The sequence below is a fragment of the Eptesicus fuscus genome, chromosome 10, assembly GCF_027574615.1.
Source record: "Eptesicus fuscus isolate TK198812 chromosome 10, DD_ASM_mEF_20220401, whole genome shotgun sequence".
NCBI classification, from domain to species: Eukaryota; Metazoa; Chordata; class Mammalia; order Chiroptera; family Vespertilionidae; genus Eptesicus; species Eptesicus fuscus.
In genome coordinates this window covers 77367796-77387075 of record NC_072482.1, presented here as the reverse complement: position 1 = coordinate 77387075, position 19280 = coordinate 77367796, and the positions used below count along the sequence as shown (strand labels likewise).

The 19280-nt window shown below is 37.7% G+C and overlaps 1 protein-coding gene across 1 annotated transcript in view; it reads left to right on the top strand.

The window, feature by feature from the left end:
- ENPP3 (ectonucleotide pyrophosphatase/phosphodiesterase 3) overlaps nucleotides 1-19280 on the top strand; it is an 82408-nt gene that overhangs the window by 29195 nt on the left and 33933 nt on the right. Inside the window, exons 8-16 of the mRNA XM_028142094.2 lie at nucleotides 3881-3960; nucleotides 4819-4938; nucleotides 5464-5573; nucleotides 7088-7153; nucleotides 7759-7831; nucleotides 11078-11186; nucleotides 13450-13578; nucleotides 13966-13997; nucleotides 18226-18353. Of these exons, the coding sequence (XP_027997895.2) occupies nucleotides 3881-3960; nucleotides 4819-4938; nucleotides 5464-5573; nucleotides 7088-7153; nucleotides 7759-7831; nucleotides 11078-11186; nucleotides 13450-13578; nucleotides 13966-13997; nucleotides 18226-18353 (847 nt within the window). The remainder of the gene's footprint in view (nucleotides 1-3880; nucleotides 3961-4818; nucleotides 4939-5463; nucleotides 5574-7087; nucleotides 7154-7758; nucleotides 7832-11077; nucleotides 11187-13449; nucleotides 13579-13965; nucleotides 13998-18225; nucleotides 18354-19280) is intronic.

The window sequence follows — 19280 nt, the reverse complement described above, 5'->3', positions numbered from 1 at the left end:
AGCCCCTTAAAGTGGAATTATCTATTTTCTCATGCCATTGAGAATTGGAAATAATGCCAATGAAATATTGGGCCATTGAGAGTTTTCCCCAAAAGTTTAAAATATATATTTTTTAAGTCATCAAGACAACATCTTGTGTGAAGACATTACTAACTAGGCCAACCAAAGCAAAATGGGCTTTTAGTTTCCAGAAGACCCAATTAAGAGCAGATGTGGTTAAAGAGTTAGAATTAGGACCTCCCAGAATGGTAGGCTTCAGGTCAGGTACATGACAGCAGGCATCACTTTAAGGAAGTCTAGAACCTCATCTCTAGTGTCCCTTTAAGCTGCCTCAATTGGGTAGGGCTATAGTGGTTGTAGAAACTGAGCATGAACTAATACCACAGCTCAGTGAGTCATATCACTGTCTACCAAGGGGACTCTCGGGATTCAGCTCTAGTAAGAAGGCGAGATCATTGTTTGGTCTCAGTGTGAGTGGAACAAAGGGCCAGGCCCAAGATCAGGAAATAACAGGTGAAATAGAAGTGATTTGGCTTGAGCTGGAAGTCAGGCTTCCTGGAAAGTTAGGTGGGAAAGCAGGGATAGAACAAGAGTAGTAGTAACAAGTAGGTCTGGCTGGTAACATATGCAAAATTTTGAAGATTAGAGTTAGCAAGGTTGGCATTCATGAACAGTACAACACTTAAATTCTCCACAGCAGATGCTATTTGCTGTCTGCCTTCTCTTGTTTTAAAATTTTTATTGTGGTTAGAACACTTACTATGAGATCCACCCATTAAACAGATTTTAAGTATCTAATGCAATATAGTTGTGTACAGGCACAAAGTTGTATAGAATTGATTCATCTCATGTAACTGAAATTTTATACTTACTGATTAGCAACTCTTCAATTACTCTTCCCTCCAGGCCCTGCCAACCATTATTCTATTGTTTGCTTCTATGAATTGGACTCTTTTTAAAAATATATATATTTTTTATTGATTTCAGAGAGGAAGGGAGAGGGAGAGAGAGATAGAAACATCAATGATGAGAGGGAATCATTGATTGACTGCCTCATGACTGCTCCATTGGGCATCGCGCCCACAACCCGGGCTCTTGACTGGAACAGAACCCAGGACCCTTCAGACCACAGGCCACCACTCTATCCACTAAGCCAAACCAGCTAGGGCTGAGTTGGAATTTTAGATACCTTATCTATGTGATATCATGCAACATTTGTCTTTCTGTGACAGGCTTATATTACTTATATGTCCTCAGTTTCATATATGTGGTAGGATTAGATTTTCTTCTTTCTTAAAGCTGAATAAAGTTTCATTTTATATGCCACTTTTTAAAAAACCTATTTTACTTTGTTTATTTTGTAATTCATTTTTCTGCTATAATATTTTATTTTTTTAATTCTTACCTGAGGATATTTTTCCACTGATTTTTAGAGAGAGTGGAAGAAAGAGGGAAAGACAGAGAGAAATATTGACGTGAGAGAAACACATCGATTGGTTGCCTCCTGCATGAGCCCTGACCAGGGCTTGGGTCGGGGAGGAACCTGCAACCAAGGCACATGCCCTTGGCCAGAATTGAACCCAGGACCCTTTGGTCCGCAGGTCGGCACTCTATCCACTGAACCAAACCGGCTAGGGCTCTGCTATAATCTTTATTGTGTTTTTTCTCCTGCTAACTTAGGTTTTGTTTGTTTTTCTTTTCTATTTTTTTGACGTGCAAAATTAGGCTATTTGAAATTTCTTTTTTAATGTAGGTGTTTATTACTATAAACTTCCTTCCTAGTACTACTTTTGCTGTATCTGTACAGTCTTCAGCTATTTCACCTTCTCATCCATTTAGCCTTCTGTTCCTTCTTGTAATTCATAGTTATTATGGATATATGTTTACCCCACTTATATTTTCCCATTTTTTGATTGGTACTTAAAAAATGTTTTTTAGGGTATAAACAATGGAAACTATATGCATTAAAGGGTGTACAGTAAAAAACAACCAACCAACCACCACCAAAATAGTCCTATTTTTCTCTGCAGAAGCAACTACACTCACTGATTTATCGCGTGTTCTTTCAGAATTATTCTATTCAGTCACACTTTAGGTCCCTAACGTCCGGAAGAAACAATGGTAGGAGATCTTGTTTTCTGTGAGTTGTTCCATAATAGCTGGTCTGAGGCTATAGATCATTAGCAGGTGTGTCCTGTTTGAGACATTTGAACTAGGGAGGTGTCATGTTTTCACATTACCAGTTTAGTTTGTATTTTATTTATACTCTGTGCCTTTGAGTATTTAAGAACTTTACAGTGTCATTCATGTTTCAAGGAAATAAGAACAGAAACTGACTATCTCTCTGTTTATTGTATGATTTTCTCACCACTTAAATTCTTTTAATTATAAGTGGATTATATTTTATTTCATTTCCTTGTATGACTTCTTAACAATATTAAAATTGTCTTTCCCTGATTGAGGACAATATTTATTTATTGGCGTTACTGACTTTTAAAAAGACTTTTAATCTCTCTCTTTTTAAATTATCCCTTGTGAGTCAGTTTCTACATCAGGCCTCAAACTTAAATACATCAGATCCACTTGGGGTGCTTGTTAAAAATGCAGACGTTTTTTTGAGCTCCCTTTTCTTCACTTTCTACCCAGTCCCTCATCCCCACCAAAGTCCTGTTTAATAGACTCGATATGGATCCTAAGAAGGTTCTGAAGGAGGGAATTCCTGGATCATACTGGAAACCCTGGATTGGAGGCTGGGAAGGAGATGAACTCTAAACATATTTGAGAAAACATTCCTTATTTCAAGCTGCAAAGTTTGTTACTTTCTGGACAACCATCATTTTCACTTTTAGTTTTAGCCTAAAGAGAACCCATAATGGCAAAGCTCTCTTTTAGAGTTAGTGGACAGGATTTTAGGATGAAAAACTTCTTGTGTTTCACTGCCGCAGAGGAAATGGCAATGCTCTAATGCTTCTGAACATTTGCACAGACAGAAAACAACAGAACAATTGAAAGCAAAATTAATGCCATGCTTTGTGGAAAACAGATGACAGGAAACTTAGCTCACCAAATGGAAACTACTGAAAGTAATAAGCAGCCAAGTTAGCTCATTTTGTAAACATACTACATGACATGGGCTGATGCGTTTATACAAATCAAATTCCTTTTCAGTTACCTACTAGTTATGTTGATTTTGGTTATATTGGATACTTTACATATAAGAACTATTAGCTGAGATGCAAATGTTATATAAAAATTCTAATGTAATGGCCTGGGTCAGGAAGAAGGGAGCAGCAAAAACAAAGCTGGCTGTGCATCATTTAGGGTGTGTTTACCAGTAGCTCAGGGGTTAGCAAGCTGTGGTCCATGGGCCAAATCCAGCCCACCCTGCCCATTTTTGTATGACCTGCTAAATGCTAAGAATTGTTTTTCATTCTTAATGGTTAGGCAAAAAGAAGAGAATATTTTGTGACATGAAAAAATTATGTGAAATTCAAATGTCAATGACCATGAATAAAGTTTTATTGGAACACAACCATGCTTTTTTGCTTAAGTATTGTCATGGATGCTTTTGGATCTCAAGAGCACAGTTTGAGCTGTTGCAATGGAGATCATAGGGACTTGCAAAGCCTAACCTATTTATTATCTGGCTCTTTACAGAAAAATTATTTGTGGACCATTGACTTACGTCACTCCTCTCCTAAAAACTGATATTCCTTGGAATTGAGGAATTCTAGGTGTCAGAATTTCATTCCTTTTCTATCTTCAATCCACTCTAGCTAGTTTTCTATTTCTCTGGAAAACTTATGTTCAGATTTTTAGTTATCCAAAAAACTTGTGAGGAAGTAACAGCTTCTTTTTTTCTCACTATACTTTGTTGCAGAAACATGTGGAATTCATTCCAAATACCTGAGATCTGTCTATCCAACCAAGACCTTTCCAAATCATTACACCATTGTCACGGTAAGTTCTTGGCCTAGTGGAAGACTGACAGGCCACAGACAGGCAACTGACCATGCCACCAGACATGTTTAGGCAGGAACTGCATGGAGGAGCCCCATGGCACACATTTACCAGCACATGTGGAGATAGTTCATGGCTTAGTTTGGGATAAGAAGGGCCAGTATGAGGCCAATCCAGTGCTGTGAGGTGATTACTATGAATGAGTGTCCAGGCATTAGGTTAGCTCACCTTTATCATAGACCAGGTAGCCTCTTGGGTGTGAGAAAGAACATTGTCCTCTGATCTTTTGATGAGCCTCCACCTATCTGAAGGTCTGCTAGGAATGACAGGCTATGAATGAGGACAGCCACTTTGGTATGGGGAACGTTCTTTTCTTTTCATTCTATGTAACTTTGATAAAGTTGTTGTTTTATAAATAAATTGACACTGGCTATATCTCTTTAGATAAAGTAAATAAATTCTCTTCAATGTATGAAAAGATATAAATGAAATGATGAAAATGAACTCAAAGGAAAATTAAGTTATTTAACATTTATAGATTTAGAAGACTTCTTTGGGGGGGGGTAATGGTAAGATATGTACACATATAATACCTCAATAAAAAAAATATTAAAAAAAAAAAAAAAAAAGAAGAAGAAGACTTCTTAAGGGAGACCTCGGCCTCAGCCTTTATTGCCAAAGTCATAACTGTGTCTTTACTACTTTGTATTTGGATTCATATTCAGGGGTTTTATGTTGAAATGTATATGATATTTTTCCAAGATATGAGTTATATGTTTCATGCTATTTCAATTTAAATATATGCTTTATTAATGTATTAGTTTATCTTAAATCTTTTTTTTGAAATTATTATTTTAGGGCTTATACCCAGAATCACATGGCATCATTGACAATAACATGTATGACGTAAACCTCAACAAGAATTTTTCACTTTCTTCGAAGGAGAAAGATAATCCAGCTTGGTGGCAAGGGCAACCAGTATGTAGCATCCGCCTGGGGCACCGAAGTAACCTCCAGATCCCATTGTGACAGTGGCTCCCCCTTTTCTCTCCACTTTGTGTTTCACATTAGTTTCCTAATCCTAAGGACTGGGGGTGGGAAGGTATTTAACCACTGTTTATAACCTTCTAAATATTTATGATTGTTCAGCAAGATTCTGTTGAATCTTGGATGCTGTATCAATTTGGAAGTTACTTGGAAAGATTATCTGTTAATTTCCCCCCTCATTCTGTTTTGTAATTCTTTAAAAGGGAAAGAGAAATGATAATTTACCAATTTTAAAAAAATCTTCCTTACCACTTTACTACATTTATTTATTTTTCAGGTGGATTCCTGAATAATTATATATTTTTATCTGCTACAAATTTTTTAATAGTTTAAATACACTTTAATAATTAAATATAATTTGAAACTGTTAATATCATGTAGTTTCTAATAAGTGGTACCATTTCTAACCAAACTGATTATCCCCTTGACTTCTCCTATACTTTGCTTTTCTTATAGATCTGGCTGACAGCAATGTATCAAGGCTTAAAAGCTGGAACCTACTTTTGGCCAGGATCAGACGTGGCTGTAAATGGCTCCTTTCCTACCATGTATGCGACTTACAACAGGTAGTGAAGCACTTGCAGATATAACCCCATCTCCATAAGAACTATTAGGATTCTTTTTCCCCTTTTGTGGTTTTAATCTTGATGCTAATTCTATTCTTCCAGTTTGGGGGCCCAAAATCTTGAAGTCATCATTGATTCCTTCTCTTACATCCCTCATCCAGTCTGGCAGTAAATGCTTGTAGTCTAATTCAAAATATGTGCTGTCTGAAAACTTTTAATTACCTCCAACATAAACACTCTGGTTTGAGCTGTCATCACCTTTTGCCTGTATTAATTTGATAGCCCTTTTATTTTAAAATATATTTGTATTGATTTCAGAGAGGAAGGGAGGGGGAGAGAAACATCAATGATGAGAGAGACTCATTGATCGGCTGCCCCCTGAACACCCCCGCCCCCCACCAGGGATAGAGCCCACAACCTGGGCATGTGCCCTGACCAGGAATCGAATCAGGACCTCCTGTTCATAGGTCGATGCTCAACCAGTGAGCCACCCCAGCTGGGCAATGGTAGCCTCTTTATGCATCTTCCTGTTTTTATTCTTGTCCCCTATCACCTATTCGCAATCTACCAGCCATAATGATTACTAGTACTTACAAAAAAAACCCCACACAGGTTCAGTTAAGACATTCCTTTGTACCCCTGTTTCACTCAGCGTAAAATCCTACAAGGCCCTACCTGGTATGAACGCCACTGTCCCTCACCCCACCTCTCAGACCTCCTCTCTCACTACTTCCCTGGGCGCTCACTGTGCCCGAGCCACGCCGACCTTCTTAGTGGGCCTCCACACACCAGGCTTGCTTCTGCTGTTGGGTCTGAGCTGGCTGTTCTCTGTTTGAAGTGATCTCACTCCTTTACCTGCATAGCCTGTTCCCTCACCTCCTTAAGGCCATTGCTCAAAAAATTACCTTCTCGATTTGTCTTGGCCTGATCACACTAAGATTTTAAACTCCAAACCACCCCACCCCGCGTTCTCAGCGTCCCTTTCTTTGCTTGTCTCTCTCGTGTTCCACAGAATTTTAGTGTTAGTAAATCTTGTATCTTATGTACTAGGTCTATTGTTTATTATTTGACTTTGACTTCTCCAAGAGAATTTAATCTCTGGGAAGAAAAGCACCTTTGGTTTGCTCGCTGATAAATTCTGTTCAAAATGAACAAATAGTGTTTGGCAGTAGGCGCTTCATCTATAAACGCACAAGTGAATGAAATAAATAAAAATAAACAAATTAAATGAATGACTAATCATTATTGGTCTTTTATTTTAGTTGGGGGAAAATTGAAGGAGACAAAGATGAGAAAGGAGGAAAACAATATTTGATTCATAGTGAGGCAACTGTATATATGGGTATTGAAAACAGGAATCCCTTTAAGTAATACTGAACCCCTTTCAGTATTTTGATCATATTTGAACACAAAATGGATACCCAAAAAATATCAACCTGCCTTTCTGAGTAAGAGTCTAATGGGATTATTCTTGATTTGATTAATTAAAAACAATTATTTCCTCTACTTTGCAGTAGCGTCCCATATGAACAGAGGATCTCTACATTGTTAAAATGGCTAGACCTGCCCAAAGCTGAAAGGTAACATCAAGGACATGCTGGCACAATGGGCTACTTGTGGGTATAAAATGAAATGATTTCTTTACTTTAAATGACCACTTTTGAAAAAGAAAAGACATTTTCTTTAAATTGGCACTTTTTTCTTTTTTAAATATATTTTTATTGATTTCAGAGAGGAAGGGAGAGGGAGAGAGTGAGAAACATCAGTGATGAGAGAGAAAATCATTGACCAGCTGCCTCCTGCACACCTCCTACTGGGGTTGAGCCTGCAACCTGGGCATGTGCCCTTGACCGGAATCAAGTCCAGGACCCTTCAGTCCACAGGCAAACGCTCTATCCACTGAGCCAAACTGGCTAGGGCCCAAGACAGGTCTTAATGGCAAGAACAAGTCAGATTTTGTTACTGAGTCAGACCCATGCTTGCATCTGGAAGGTCTTATTTCATTCCCATTTGGAGAGTCTCCCGGCTGAGGGCAAGTTGAACCTCTGGACCTGGATGAATGGAAGGAGGCCAGAGAAAAAGAGAAGAAAACTGCCACAAAGTTCTAGATTTATCACCTTCCCAGATCCAACCTATAAGTTTATTCCAAGTCAATAATGTCTTCCTGTTTCAATTTTACCCTTAGGCCCACTTTTTATACACTATACGTGGAACAGCCTGATTCTGCAGGACATAGTTTTGGACCAGTCAGTGGTGGAGTAAGTTTTTTGGTTTTTAAACATATAAATGTCATATCATCTAGCCCTAACCCACAAAATAAAATGGTATTCTTTAATTCCCATTGAATGCAAATAAAGGTATTTGATGTATATACATGTGGAGATAAAAATAGTTAAAAGTTTGAAAAGGCTATCTGCCTTATTAACCATACAATAGATAGAAAGGATATCTATCATATTAACCACATTTTGGCTCATTTAGTAAACACTTATTGAATGCTTAGATGTAGCACTGTTATTTCATATAATGAAAACATCAAGGCTAGATATGGCATGTGCCAATCCAATATGTTTTTTATTTTTTAAATATGTTTTTATTGATTTCAGAAAGGAAGGGAGAGGGAGGGAAAGATAGGAACATCCATGATGGGAGAGAATCATTGATCCGCTGCCTCCTGCATGCCTCTCACTGGGGATTGAGCTCACAACCTGGGCATGTGCCCTTGATTGGAATTGAACCCAGACCCTTCAGTCCGCAGGCTGACGCTCTATCAACTCTAGGGCTGCCAATCTAATATGTTGCTGTGACCCATTTCAAGCTAAGTCACCCAAAAGTCCTTTGTGGGATACCCAGCTGCCTATTCTTGCCCAGCTCCCTTTATAAGCTCCTTGTAATTGGACTTAATATGTTATTGCCTCAGGCAGAATTGTTCTCCTCCTAGATTATAACTGAAGTAGACTTCTTAACATTAGTTTCTTCATTATCTAACCATTCTGTTAAGCTTTTACAACAGAAATCTAGGTCTTCAATGTTACTTAAAAAAAAAAGTTATGTCTTTTCTAAAATCCACTGTTATAAAGTTGCAAAGGCCCTCTGAGTATGGCATTTCCCCACCCCATGGAAACTCATGTAACAATTATCCTGAATTGTTCTCAGTTGGAACGCAAGCATATTTATTCTGGCAGCATGACTGCTATTTATCAGAAATGCCTTTTCTTTTCCTTCCCATTAAACCAAAATGAGTTCTAATAGAAGACCCGGCCCATTCTTACCACTTTAACCTTTCAGTTGCTTCATAACCTGATTAAGTGTTTAATTCTATGCTACAGCGGTATTCCACTCTAAACTCTGTTCCACTCGAAACCGAGGCACAGAATTAAACGCTTAATCAGGTGATTGTCACAGTGAATGGCTCAGTAACTATCTAAAGCATATTCACCATTTCTCCTTTTCTAGTTTGGTAACTGTTATTCATTTCTGATACGCTTAATCACAGGAGAGAGTATGCTATAATCTACAGTTGTCTGACCCCCAGAGTTGACAATAGAGGGCACCATATCTTATTTGTAATCAATGCTTTAGCTTAGCACTCAAATACTTTTTAAGTATATAATTATGAAAAATGCTGCAAAGGAAAAGATCAGGGTGCCCTGAGAGGAATTTGAGGAGCTTCTAAACTAGTTGGCGAGGATGAGGGCTGGGGCTGGTTAGAAAGTTCTCCTCTGAATAACAACAGGAAGAAAGTTCACGAACAGCCTGATCAAGGGTGGAGCTGTGCACACCAGAGGATCACATATGATGAGCAAATGGACAGACAAAAGGACAGATGGCTAGACAAATAGACACCACGATAATGGTAAGAATAATAATAGCATCTAACCCCTTTGTCTGGGCTAGAGTTGGGGCTGGCATCCAGTCACTTCCCGGTCAGTAAAATGTGCCATCTATGGCGTGTGTACTTTACAAAGACTGCTTCCTTAAAAGCCTGTGATGAGTTAGGGTGCACAGTCCCTTCCCTGCAGGAGCACATGCTGCCCTTAGGAGGTGGTCATCTGCACAGATGGTTTCAAAACTGTGGAGAGTTTAACAGTAGCAGAATGCCTGGGGCTGGGAGAGGACAGGGGAGGACCGGCTCTTGGTGTAGTAGGGAGGAGTGAGTAGGTTGACTGTGAAAGGGGACATAATTATGCCATGACAGTAGGTAGAAACTGACTCTCACTGGCAAACCAGAGTGTAAGGTCACTCTAAGAAGGAGGGTGAGGAAAGCATCTCGGAGTTGATGGATTTAGCAGTAGATAAGGATGGTTTGAGTTCAAGTGCTGCTCTGTCTCTTATTAAAGGTAGGGCCCTGAACACGTTATTAACTTCTTTAAACCTCTGATATCCTGGTTTCCACAACTAGAAGTTCCAGTAATACCACCCATGAAATGTTTGCTATGAGGATTTCATGAGATAATGCACTAAAGCTCTTAACAGAAGTTGGCTAGTAGCATTCTTTCTTAAAAAGTAAAAAAGGGCAATCATTGTTATAATAGTACTAAGAGAGATTGAATATTCCCCCCTCCCCAAATCCATGGCTATTGCACTTTCTTATTCACTGAAAAAGAAAAGATAAAAAGTTATTCATTTAAAACTTGTCATTTCAATGTACTATATTGATAAAGTGTAGAAAAGTTTAAAAACACAAAAGAACATGGGCAATAAAATACTCCATTTCACTATTCAGAAACAACCACTGTATATTTCTTTTTCATTTTCTGTCCGTGTGTGCTTACTAAGAAATGCTAACTATATATATTTAAAAATAAAATCAGGATTAGGAATATGTATTAGTGTATATGTATACAATTTGGTTTGAATTTTTTATGTTTGACATTGTAGTGCGAGATATTCTTATGCCATTGTGCTTTAAAATTATTTTTTTTAATGCCTGTCGAGTATGTCTTCTTAAAGCTGTGGTATAATTTATTTATTTTTGTATTTAAATAAATAATGTGATGACTATCTTTGTATGTAAATTTCTGTTTCTGCTCTAAATGTTTATTTAGGACAAGTGCCCAGAAGTGGAATTATTAGGTTATAGAACATGCCCCCTTTTAATTTTTTGATTACACATGGTCTTATTGTTACAAGATCTTCCAGAATGTGCGTACTCATTTAGGTTCCCAGAGATGTTTCCCCTCCCCAATACTGGGCATTGTCATCAAAACTTCTGCAGCTGAGTAATGTTTGTTGAGGCTGAACATTTTTCTCAGATATTTACTGGATGGTAGTTTATCTTCCTTTGTAGGGAACACAATTTAAATTTTTGTCCGTAGAAATTTAGGGAATTGATATTTGGTAAACGTGGTAAACCAGGCACTGGTCTCTGATGTTCTATTTAAAATACCAGCAATTTCAGAGAAGAAAATGTGTTTAGTTTTCATGTGATCAGATAATGATTTGGTTTGTTAAACCTTAATTCATGAAGACAATCTAAACTTCTTTTTTCCTCCCCCACTCAGGTAATTAAAGCCTTACAGTTAGTAGATAACGCTTTTGGAATGTTGATGGAAGGTCTAAAACAGCGGAACTTAGACAATTGTGTCAATATAATCCTTTTGGCTGACCACGGTATGCTTTTTTTTTTTTTAAGTTATGTTTATCATTGATTATATCTTACAAAAAGAGTAGTGATATTTTAAATTTTCTAAGACCTGGAAATGGCTGAATAAGCAAATAATGGGTTTTAGATAGGCTTCAATGAATAGAGGACTAAATTTTAAACTTCTAGTTTAATTATTCTAACATTCTTTCTGAAAATCCATTCATACACTTACTTTTTTTGGTAAAAATGGAGTTAGTAGTACTTAATGGATGTGGTTAGACTGTTATCCTACCTAATAATAGACAAATATGCAAATTGACCGTACCTTCACTATGCCCACGATTGGCCAGGAGGCGGGGGGGGGCGGGACTCGGGGTGGCCGAGGTGGCCGATTGGGCCGGCAGGACGCTGAGCTTGCGTTGCCAGCGGCAGCACGAGCTCAGCATCTGCGCCATGGCCGTGCTGCGGCATAGAAGGGGCCTCTGGGGCAGCGAGCCCACGTCCTGTCGCAGACCATCAAAAGTGGGGGAACTGGGTGCCTGTCCGCTCCGGCACCAGGCCTTTCAGAAGCCTCCGGCATGGCGAAGGCTTCTGAAAGGCCTGGTGCACCAGCGGACAGGCACCCAGCTCCCCCGCTATCAAAAGCGAAAGCGTGGGAGCTGGGTGCCTGTCCGCTCGGACACCAGGATGGCAGGTTAGGTCTAGGGGACCCTACACGTGCATGATTTAATCATGCACTGGGCCTCTAGTTCATTCATAAAAAAGTGTTTTTTGGGGGGCTTCTTATTGGTGGGTGATTTTTCCAGATAGATTGCCTATGTTGGCTAGTTTTACCTTGCCCTATGGGTTTTTCTTTCTTTTTTTTAGTTACGTAAATAGAATTCTATAAAGTCCTTGTCCCTTCATATTTGTCTACTTGAGGCCAGCTCTTCAGAACAGCTGCCACACCCTCTGCCACTCTCGTGAAGTACCTGGCCATTCAACATGTTTCTCAAGTGCTTACTTAATACCGAGTATTGTATTAGAGATGGTGTATTTGGAAGTACAGAAAGCAGAAATGGACCTTTTTCAGATGGGCTGGTCCCGTGGTCGGCAAACTGCGGCTTGCGAGACACATGCGGCTCTTTGGCCCCTTGAGTGTGGCTCTTCCACAAAATACCACGGCCTGGGGGAGTCTGTTTTGAAGAAGTGGTGTTAGAAGAAGTTTAAGTTTAAAAAATTTGGCTCTCAAAAGAAATTTCAATCGTTGTACTGTTGATATTTGGCTCTGTTGACTAATGAGTTTGCCGACCACTGGGCTGGTCAGAACCATCTTCTCTAGCAGGTACTCAGTATCCTCCAAAGGCTATAAAGGAGCCAGGTTTGGGCGAGGCGGGGAAAAAGGAGCATGTCTGTGGAACTTTTGTTTATATTTTAGAACATTAAGATAATATGAAACATAGTAGTAATTTATTTTTAAAATTTCTAAAAAGATGCCCTAACACTTTGGCCTATTGTTTTAAAATGAAAGGAAACATTCTAATAAAATTAGATAAAAATAAATGTAAAGAATAAAGTATTAAAAATAAAATTTAGATGTAGTCTGAAGAATCTTCAAATGCAATGGCTTAACTACCAAATTGTTTTTAGAGGACATGCTGCTTATATAAAATTTAAATAATACACTTATGAAAAGTGAACTTCCTCTAGCCCTTATTCTCTTCATGTATTGTTTCATAAAAACGCATGTTACTTTTCTATTTTAAAAAATATCATGTTACCTTAGGGACAAGTCAGATATTGTAAAATCTAATTCGATTCCTACAGAGGATTTCCTTTGAAATTACTTTAATTGATCCACATCGAACAAATGATCTATTTATAGTTCCTGTCCCGTCTCCTCTTATAAACCCTTCTCTTCCTTCGACGGGACATTCAGGGTCTGCCATTTATTTAAAAAAAAAAAAGTATATTTTTATCGATTTCAAAGAGGAAGGGAGAGGAAGAGAGAGGTAGAAACATCAATGATGAGAGAATCATTGATCAGCTGCCTCCTTCATGCCCCCTACTGGGGATTGAGCTTGCAACTTGGGCATGTGCCTTTGACCAGAATCAAACCTGGGACCCTCCAGTCTGCAGGACAACACCCTATCCACTGAGCCAAATTGGCTAGGGCTCAGGGTCTGCCATTTAGAGTACAGTAGTAGGGTAATCTGTAGAGGTTCTCAGTAAAACTTAGTTTGAGATCTTTAACATAAAATGTCTCCTACTTGGCAGGATCAATATATATATACGTATATTTAATTTCAGGAATGGCTCAGACTTATTGTGACCAGGTGGAATATATGACTGATTACTTTTCCCAAATAAACTTCTACATGTTTCAAGGGCCTGCTCCCCGAATCAGAGCTCGTAATATACCTCACGACTTTTACAGCTGTAAGTATAAAGATGCCTATACGGGGGGGGGGGGGGGGGGGGGGGGAAGGTAGAACTGAATAACCATAGCCCCCTATTCTGAGGATGTAGGGGATTACCAGGCCCGCTCTTCTGACTTCTTGGGAAGACCACACAGAAGCAAATGAGAAATTTCTTCAGTTAGTCTATAAAGTCTGTGGTAATACCCAATATTTTTACATTATAATAATATATCTACTCCATTCTTAAATGCTAAAAGAATTATTTTCTTGAAACAATTTTTCATTTAATTTTACCAGATCATAGTCATTAATAAATGTCTGTGTCAAATTCACCCAAGTTGTTCACATTTTGTGCAGTTATTAAGAATCCATTGTAATGTGATTTATATTTTTTCTTTTGAAACAGTTGATTCTGACGGAATTGTTAGGAACCTCAGTGTAAGTATACAGTCTCCTAACACATATATTTAAGTTAATGTAATGTCCTTAATCTGGGTGTTAAGAAATTGATATTCTATATTTCTGAGTCCTAAACTTCTGTCAGTATTATTTTACACGCATATCAGTTGCTTTTATTTTAGTTGTTTTCCTTTTGGAGTTGACACCACTACAGGAAATTAGTTTGGGGTAACGGTGGCACTGACTCCTAGCTTTCACTGAATGGGCTGATGTTTCATTCAAAGCGGCCATGCTAGTGAGCTGCAGGCAGCATCACCTTCCACATTTTTTTTTTTTGTGTGTGTGTGTGTGTGTGTGTGGGACTTAATATCAGAACATAGTGAATCATAGAATCCTACAGATCATTTTGTACTGGTCAGAAAAATCATCTCTATCTTTTAAGTATAATTGCAACTGCTTTTTGTTGGTTCCCACATCCCAGATTGTAAGAAAATAAGGTGGGGCAAATTCCAGAGGAATTAAAGCAATCTGAATTTTTCAAGGTAGAGTTCACTATACTTAGAAAAACCTGAAGGTCTTGTGTGGTAGTTTTAATAGTTCTATATTTAAAGTATATTAATAAATATATGTATAGCTACTATATCCATGTATTCCAACTATTATATTCATGAGTTTAACATTGCTTGGGATGGGGCTAAATATTGTTAAAATATAGGTGATATGCAATTTGAGTACAGACTGTCAGGATGAAATGTGAATGATTATGTATATGCCGAGTGAAGAATAACCTTACTATAACCTGTGACCCAGTACAAGTTTGAAGTAGGAATGACCACTAGAGCAAAAATCCTTTAGTGTTAATCACTCCTTTTTTTCTCCTACACCTTCAAATGTTCTGATCTTGAGTAAGCATGCAAGACTCTCTCACCCCCTACTGGTGAAGGGCATACAAGCAGTGTGTTCATGCTGATTGGATGGGCAATTGAGAGTTTTTTAATTTGTAGATTCTCTAAATCCATATATTGTTTTCCCTTTATCCCTCGCCTCATGATCTGTATAGCTGAAGTCTTGTTGGTGAGACGAGGAAGGGAAAAATCTCAAATAATCCCACTGATGCAGGGGGTTGGATGCCATAGGCTTTGGAAATCCATTACATGGAACCACAGATATGGAGTAGACCTGGAGCTACAGAGCCCTGAAAAAATGGACCACTATTACACAAAGTAGTCCATTATTTCCAGGAAAACATTTCTTGTAGTAGTACAATATCCCCAGTACTGCTGTTTCAGGGCCTACATTGAGCTTATATTGGACAAACATAACCAAATACAAACTGGCAACTCAGTGAATTCCACCACATTCTGCATGACAGACAACAGTATCAACTTTTTTCTTAGGATAACATAACAAAATTTCATCTCAACTCTAATGTTTTCACCTGAAATTCTCAAGTGCAAAAAGTAATAATGTACTTCTTCATGGGTTAGCAGTGTACCTCAAATTTTCTCTGGCTACATACTCATCCAGCTAGGAAAGTGTGACTTGTCAAATAATCTGTGGTCCTTACAGGCACATTCTAGTCCTTTGTAACTAAGGAAGCTGCACACTCAGCAGCTGCCATCATGTATTTGCCTGAAAGTTACAAAAATACTGGTTAAGGAAGAGGTAATAATAAATGGAAAAGCAGAAAAATAAACCTAGAAAAGATAGCAAAGTAAGCAAGAAAAAAAAAAAAAAACCTGGCAGAAATATCTATACAATAATTATTTTTCTCTCCCCTCCTTCATTCTATAACATGCTTTGTTTTCCTGCTTTCTATACTTCTTCTAAAATTGTTTTGTGTGTGTGTTTTTTTTTTGTAATTTGTAGTTACAAATTACATAGTGCCCTGTTTTTCTTATGTAATTTGAGCATGAGATAATAGTGACACAGACTTAAAATATTTATGAGATTATTGAGGCTTAAAATAAATGAAAAAATAAGAAAGAAAAAAATCATTTCCTCATGTCAGTGTAAGAAACATCCAAACATGTAGAAATATCCAAATATAAAACAGTTGCCAAAAAGCAAACTCTCAAGTGCCTTGGAGAATAACAGGGTTGACAGTTTCTTTTATGCATTCGAAATTAGGAGGGAACTGAGGATAATTGCAAAACGTTGGGAGAAAGCAAAGCAGAGATTGGATCACAGGATAGTTAACAAGGTTATGTGTTCTCTTGAGGGTGATTTTGTTGATTTGAAAGGTGTGTTAACCTAGATGCACAAGAACAATGGACAGGGCTTGCTTGAAACACCTTTTGCTAAAGAATTTATATACCTGGGGAGTGACTACCATCATGATCTACCCAGTTAGGAATTTATGATTTATTACAGCACCCCTTACGATCAGATCACCCTGTGAGGTGACTTTCTGTAGAACTCCTTTTTCATCCATACCTATATTCTTTACCTGAATTATTTTTTCTCTTCTCAAAAAGGTCATGTGGGAGAAAACATTCCTTCATAGTCTATTTCTCATTTTTTAAAACATAAATAACAGTTTGATTTTTACATACTTTTAAAATATGCTAGGTACAGCAGCAATAATTAAAGAAACAACATTACTTTCTAATTTGTGAGAAATTCATGAATATTTTGCAAATAGGGAGACTACCAGATCTCAAAACCTACCGAGTTGATTTGAAAAGTGAGCAAATGTGGGTGATTTAAAGTGTAAATGAGTCAATTGTGAAGGACTTTTGGTGCAATTAAAGTAATTTTTAAAATTTTTACTCATTCTACTAATGTAGTATAAATTTTTCATATGTAATTTAGACTCAAAAGTACCATTCTAAATCTAGACTTATATTTATTCCACCTCAAAAAAGGAAAGGAAGTTTATGGTGTGTAAAGATAAAAGACATATAAAACTTAGAATATCAAATAATATAATTTATACCACATTTTTAATTGTAATCTAAATATTGTCGCAATAATAAAAATAACATTTAGGGAATGAGACCACATTGATAATAGGTTTAATATTCCTATTGTATTAGCTAAGCTTGACTCTTGTGTGTTTTTTTAAATTAGTTTTTATTGATTTCAGAGAGAAGAAGGGAGAGGGAGAGAGAGAGAGAAACATTAATGCTGAGAGAGAATCATGGATCGGCTGCCTTCTGCATGTACCCCTATTGGGGACCAAGCCCAAAACTCAGGCATGTGCCCTGACCGGGAATTGAACTGTGACCTCCTGGTTCATGGGTCGATGCTCAACCATTGAACCACACTGGCCAGCAAATCTTGTTTTTAAAAAGTGCTTAATAAATTGTTGAAGTAAAATTGTTGCACTGTTGATGGGAATGGATTGGTGCAACCACTATGGAAAACAATATGGAGGTGCCTCAAAAAATTAAAAATGAAACTGCCCTATGACCCAGCAATTCCGCTTCTGGGTATATATCAGAAGAAACCCAAAACACTAAAATGAGAGACTATATGCACCCTATGTTCATTGCAGCATTACTTACAATAGACTGAACCCAGGACTTCTTCAGATGAGACTCTGAAGAAGACTTGGAAGCAACCCAAGTGCCCATCAATAGACGGATGGATAAAAAGGTGGTGTAATATAATGGATAAAAAGGTGGTGTCCCAAAAAATGTACACACACTTTGAATAATTATTAATTCCAATGGATTAAATCTGGAAAGAAAGAAACATCAATTCAACTATCAGAAAAAAATTTTGCATACATTTTTTGGGACACCCTATATAATGGAATGTTACTCAGCCATAAAAAGGAGTGAAGTCTTACCATTTGCACAGCATGGATGGCACTAGAGAGTATTACTCTAAGTGAAATAAGTCAGTTAGAGGCAGACAAATATCATATGATTTCACTTATATGTAGGATCTAAAGAACAAAATAAACACATGAACAAAATAGAAACAGATTCAGAGACAGAGAACAGACTGATGATTGCCAGGTAGCAGGGGGTTTGGGGGACTGAGTGAAAAAAGGAGAAGGGATTAAGAATTACAAATTGGTAGTTACAAAGTAGTCATGGGGATGTAAAGTACAGCATAGGGAATATAGTCAGTAATATTGTAATAACATGTGTGGTGCCAGGTAGGTACTTGAAATATCAGAGGATAGGGGAAAATCACTTTGTAAAGTAGATGATAGTCTGACCACTATGCTGCACGCCTGAAACCAATACAAAGTGATTTTGAATATAAACTGGAATAGGAAAACAAAATTAAAATTTTTTAATCTGTTTTTCAGTGCCGCAAACCTGATCAGCATTTCACACCTTATTTGACTCCCAATTTGCCAAAACGACTACACTTTGCCAACAATGTCAGAATTGACAAAGCTCATCTTTTGATGGATCGCCAGTGGCTGGCTGTGAGGTTTGTGTGTTCCTTTACTTATAACACTTTTAACAACCATCTTTCATTATAAAGTTACTTGACCTTCCCCTGTTATTGTGATCACGTACATTTTTTTTGAGCATGACGTTTTCTTGGCCTTTTTATATGCTACCCAGCACTTCTGTATTTGAAGTGGGTGTTATTAGGTTGCTGATTTTAGCTTCCTAATCTTCATGATATAGATGCGAATGAGGAAGGAGGCTGAGATGGCTCATTGATTGTTCCAGAGACTGTCAGTACCAATACCTTCTAACCTCTCTCTTCCCCCCCACTCCCGACTGTGGTCTCCTTTAGGCAGCAGACAGTATATAAAGATGATATCAGTTGTCTTCCAGGCTGGCTCTTTAAGATATTTGTCATCTTTGTGGTTTTTATAAAAGAACATGTTTATGGCTGTAAAGGCAAGCCAACAATTGGCTGTTGTATTATTTTTCTAGTTATCATTGTAATTCATGTTGATCATTGAGCCTTTGCAAAATATGTGTGTTTAAGGAAAATAAAAATCATTCTGAATCACTGCATCCCCAAATAACCAATTAATTAATTGATTTAACAAGATGTTCCTGATACTTGCTTGTGCCAGACCCTGTTTGGGCATTTGAGATACAGAAATGATTCCCGCTCTCTTGTCAAATGGAGAAGACTGATCATCAGCCAGTAAACAAAAGATACACACTTTCTGGTAGTTTAATGTTTCCCACTTAAAAATTTTATTCCAGTATTTTTTCCAGGCATGTAAGAGGATATAAAGAGAATCAGGGTAATATTATGTTGTCTGGACTATCTTATTTGTTGTATGCTACATAAAGCCAGGGGACATGCAGGGGACAGTGAGAATACTGTGGCTGAAAGATGTTTAACAAAGAAAGAGGAGATGAAGGGAGACAAGGGAGTTGGGCTCTAATA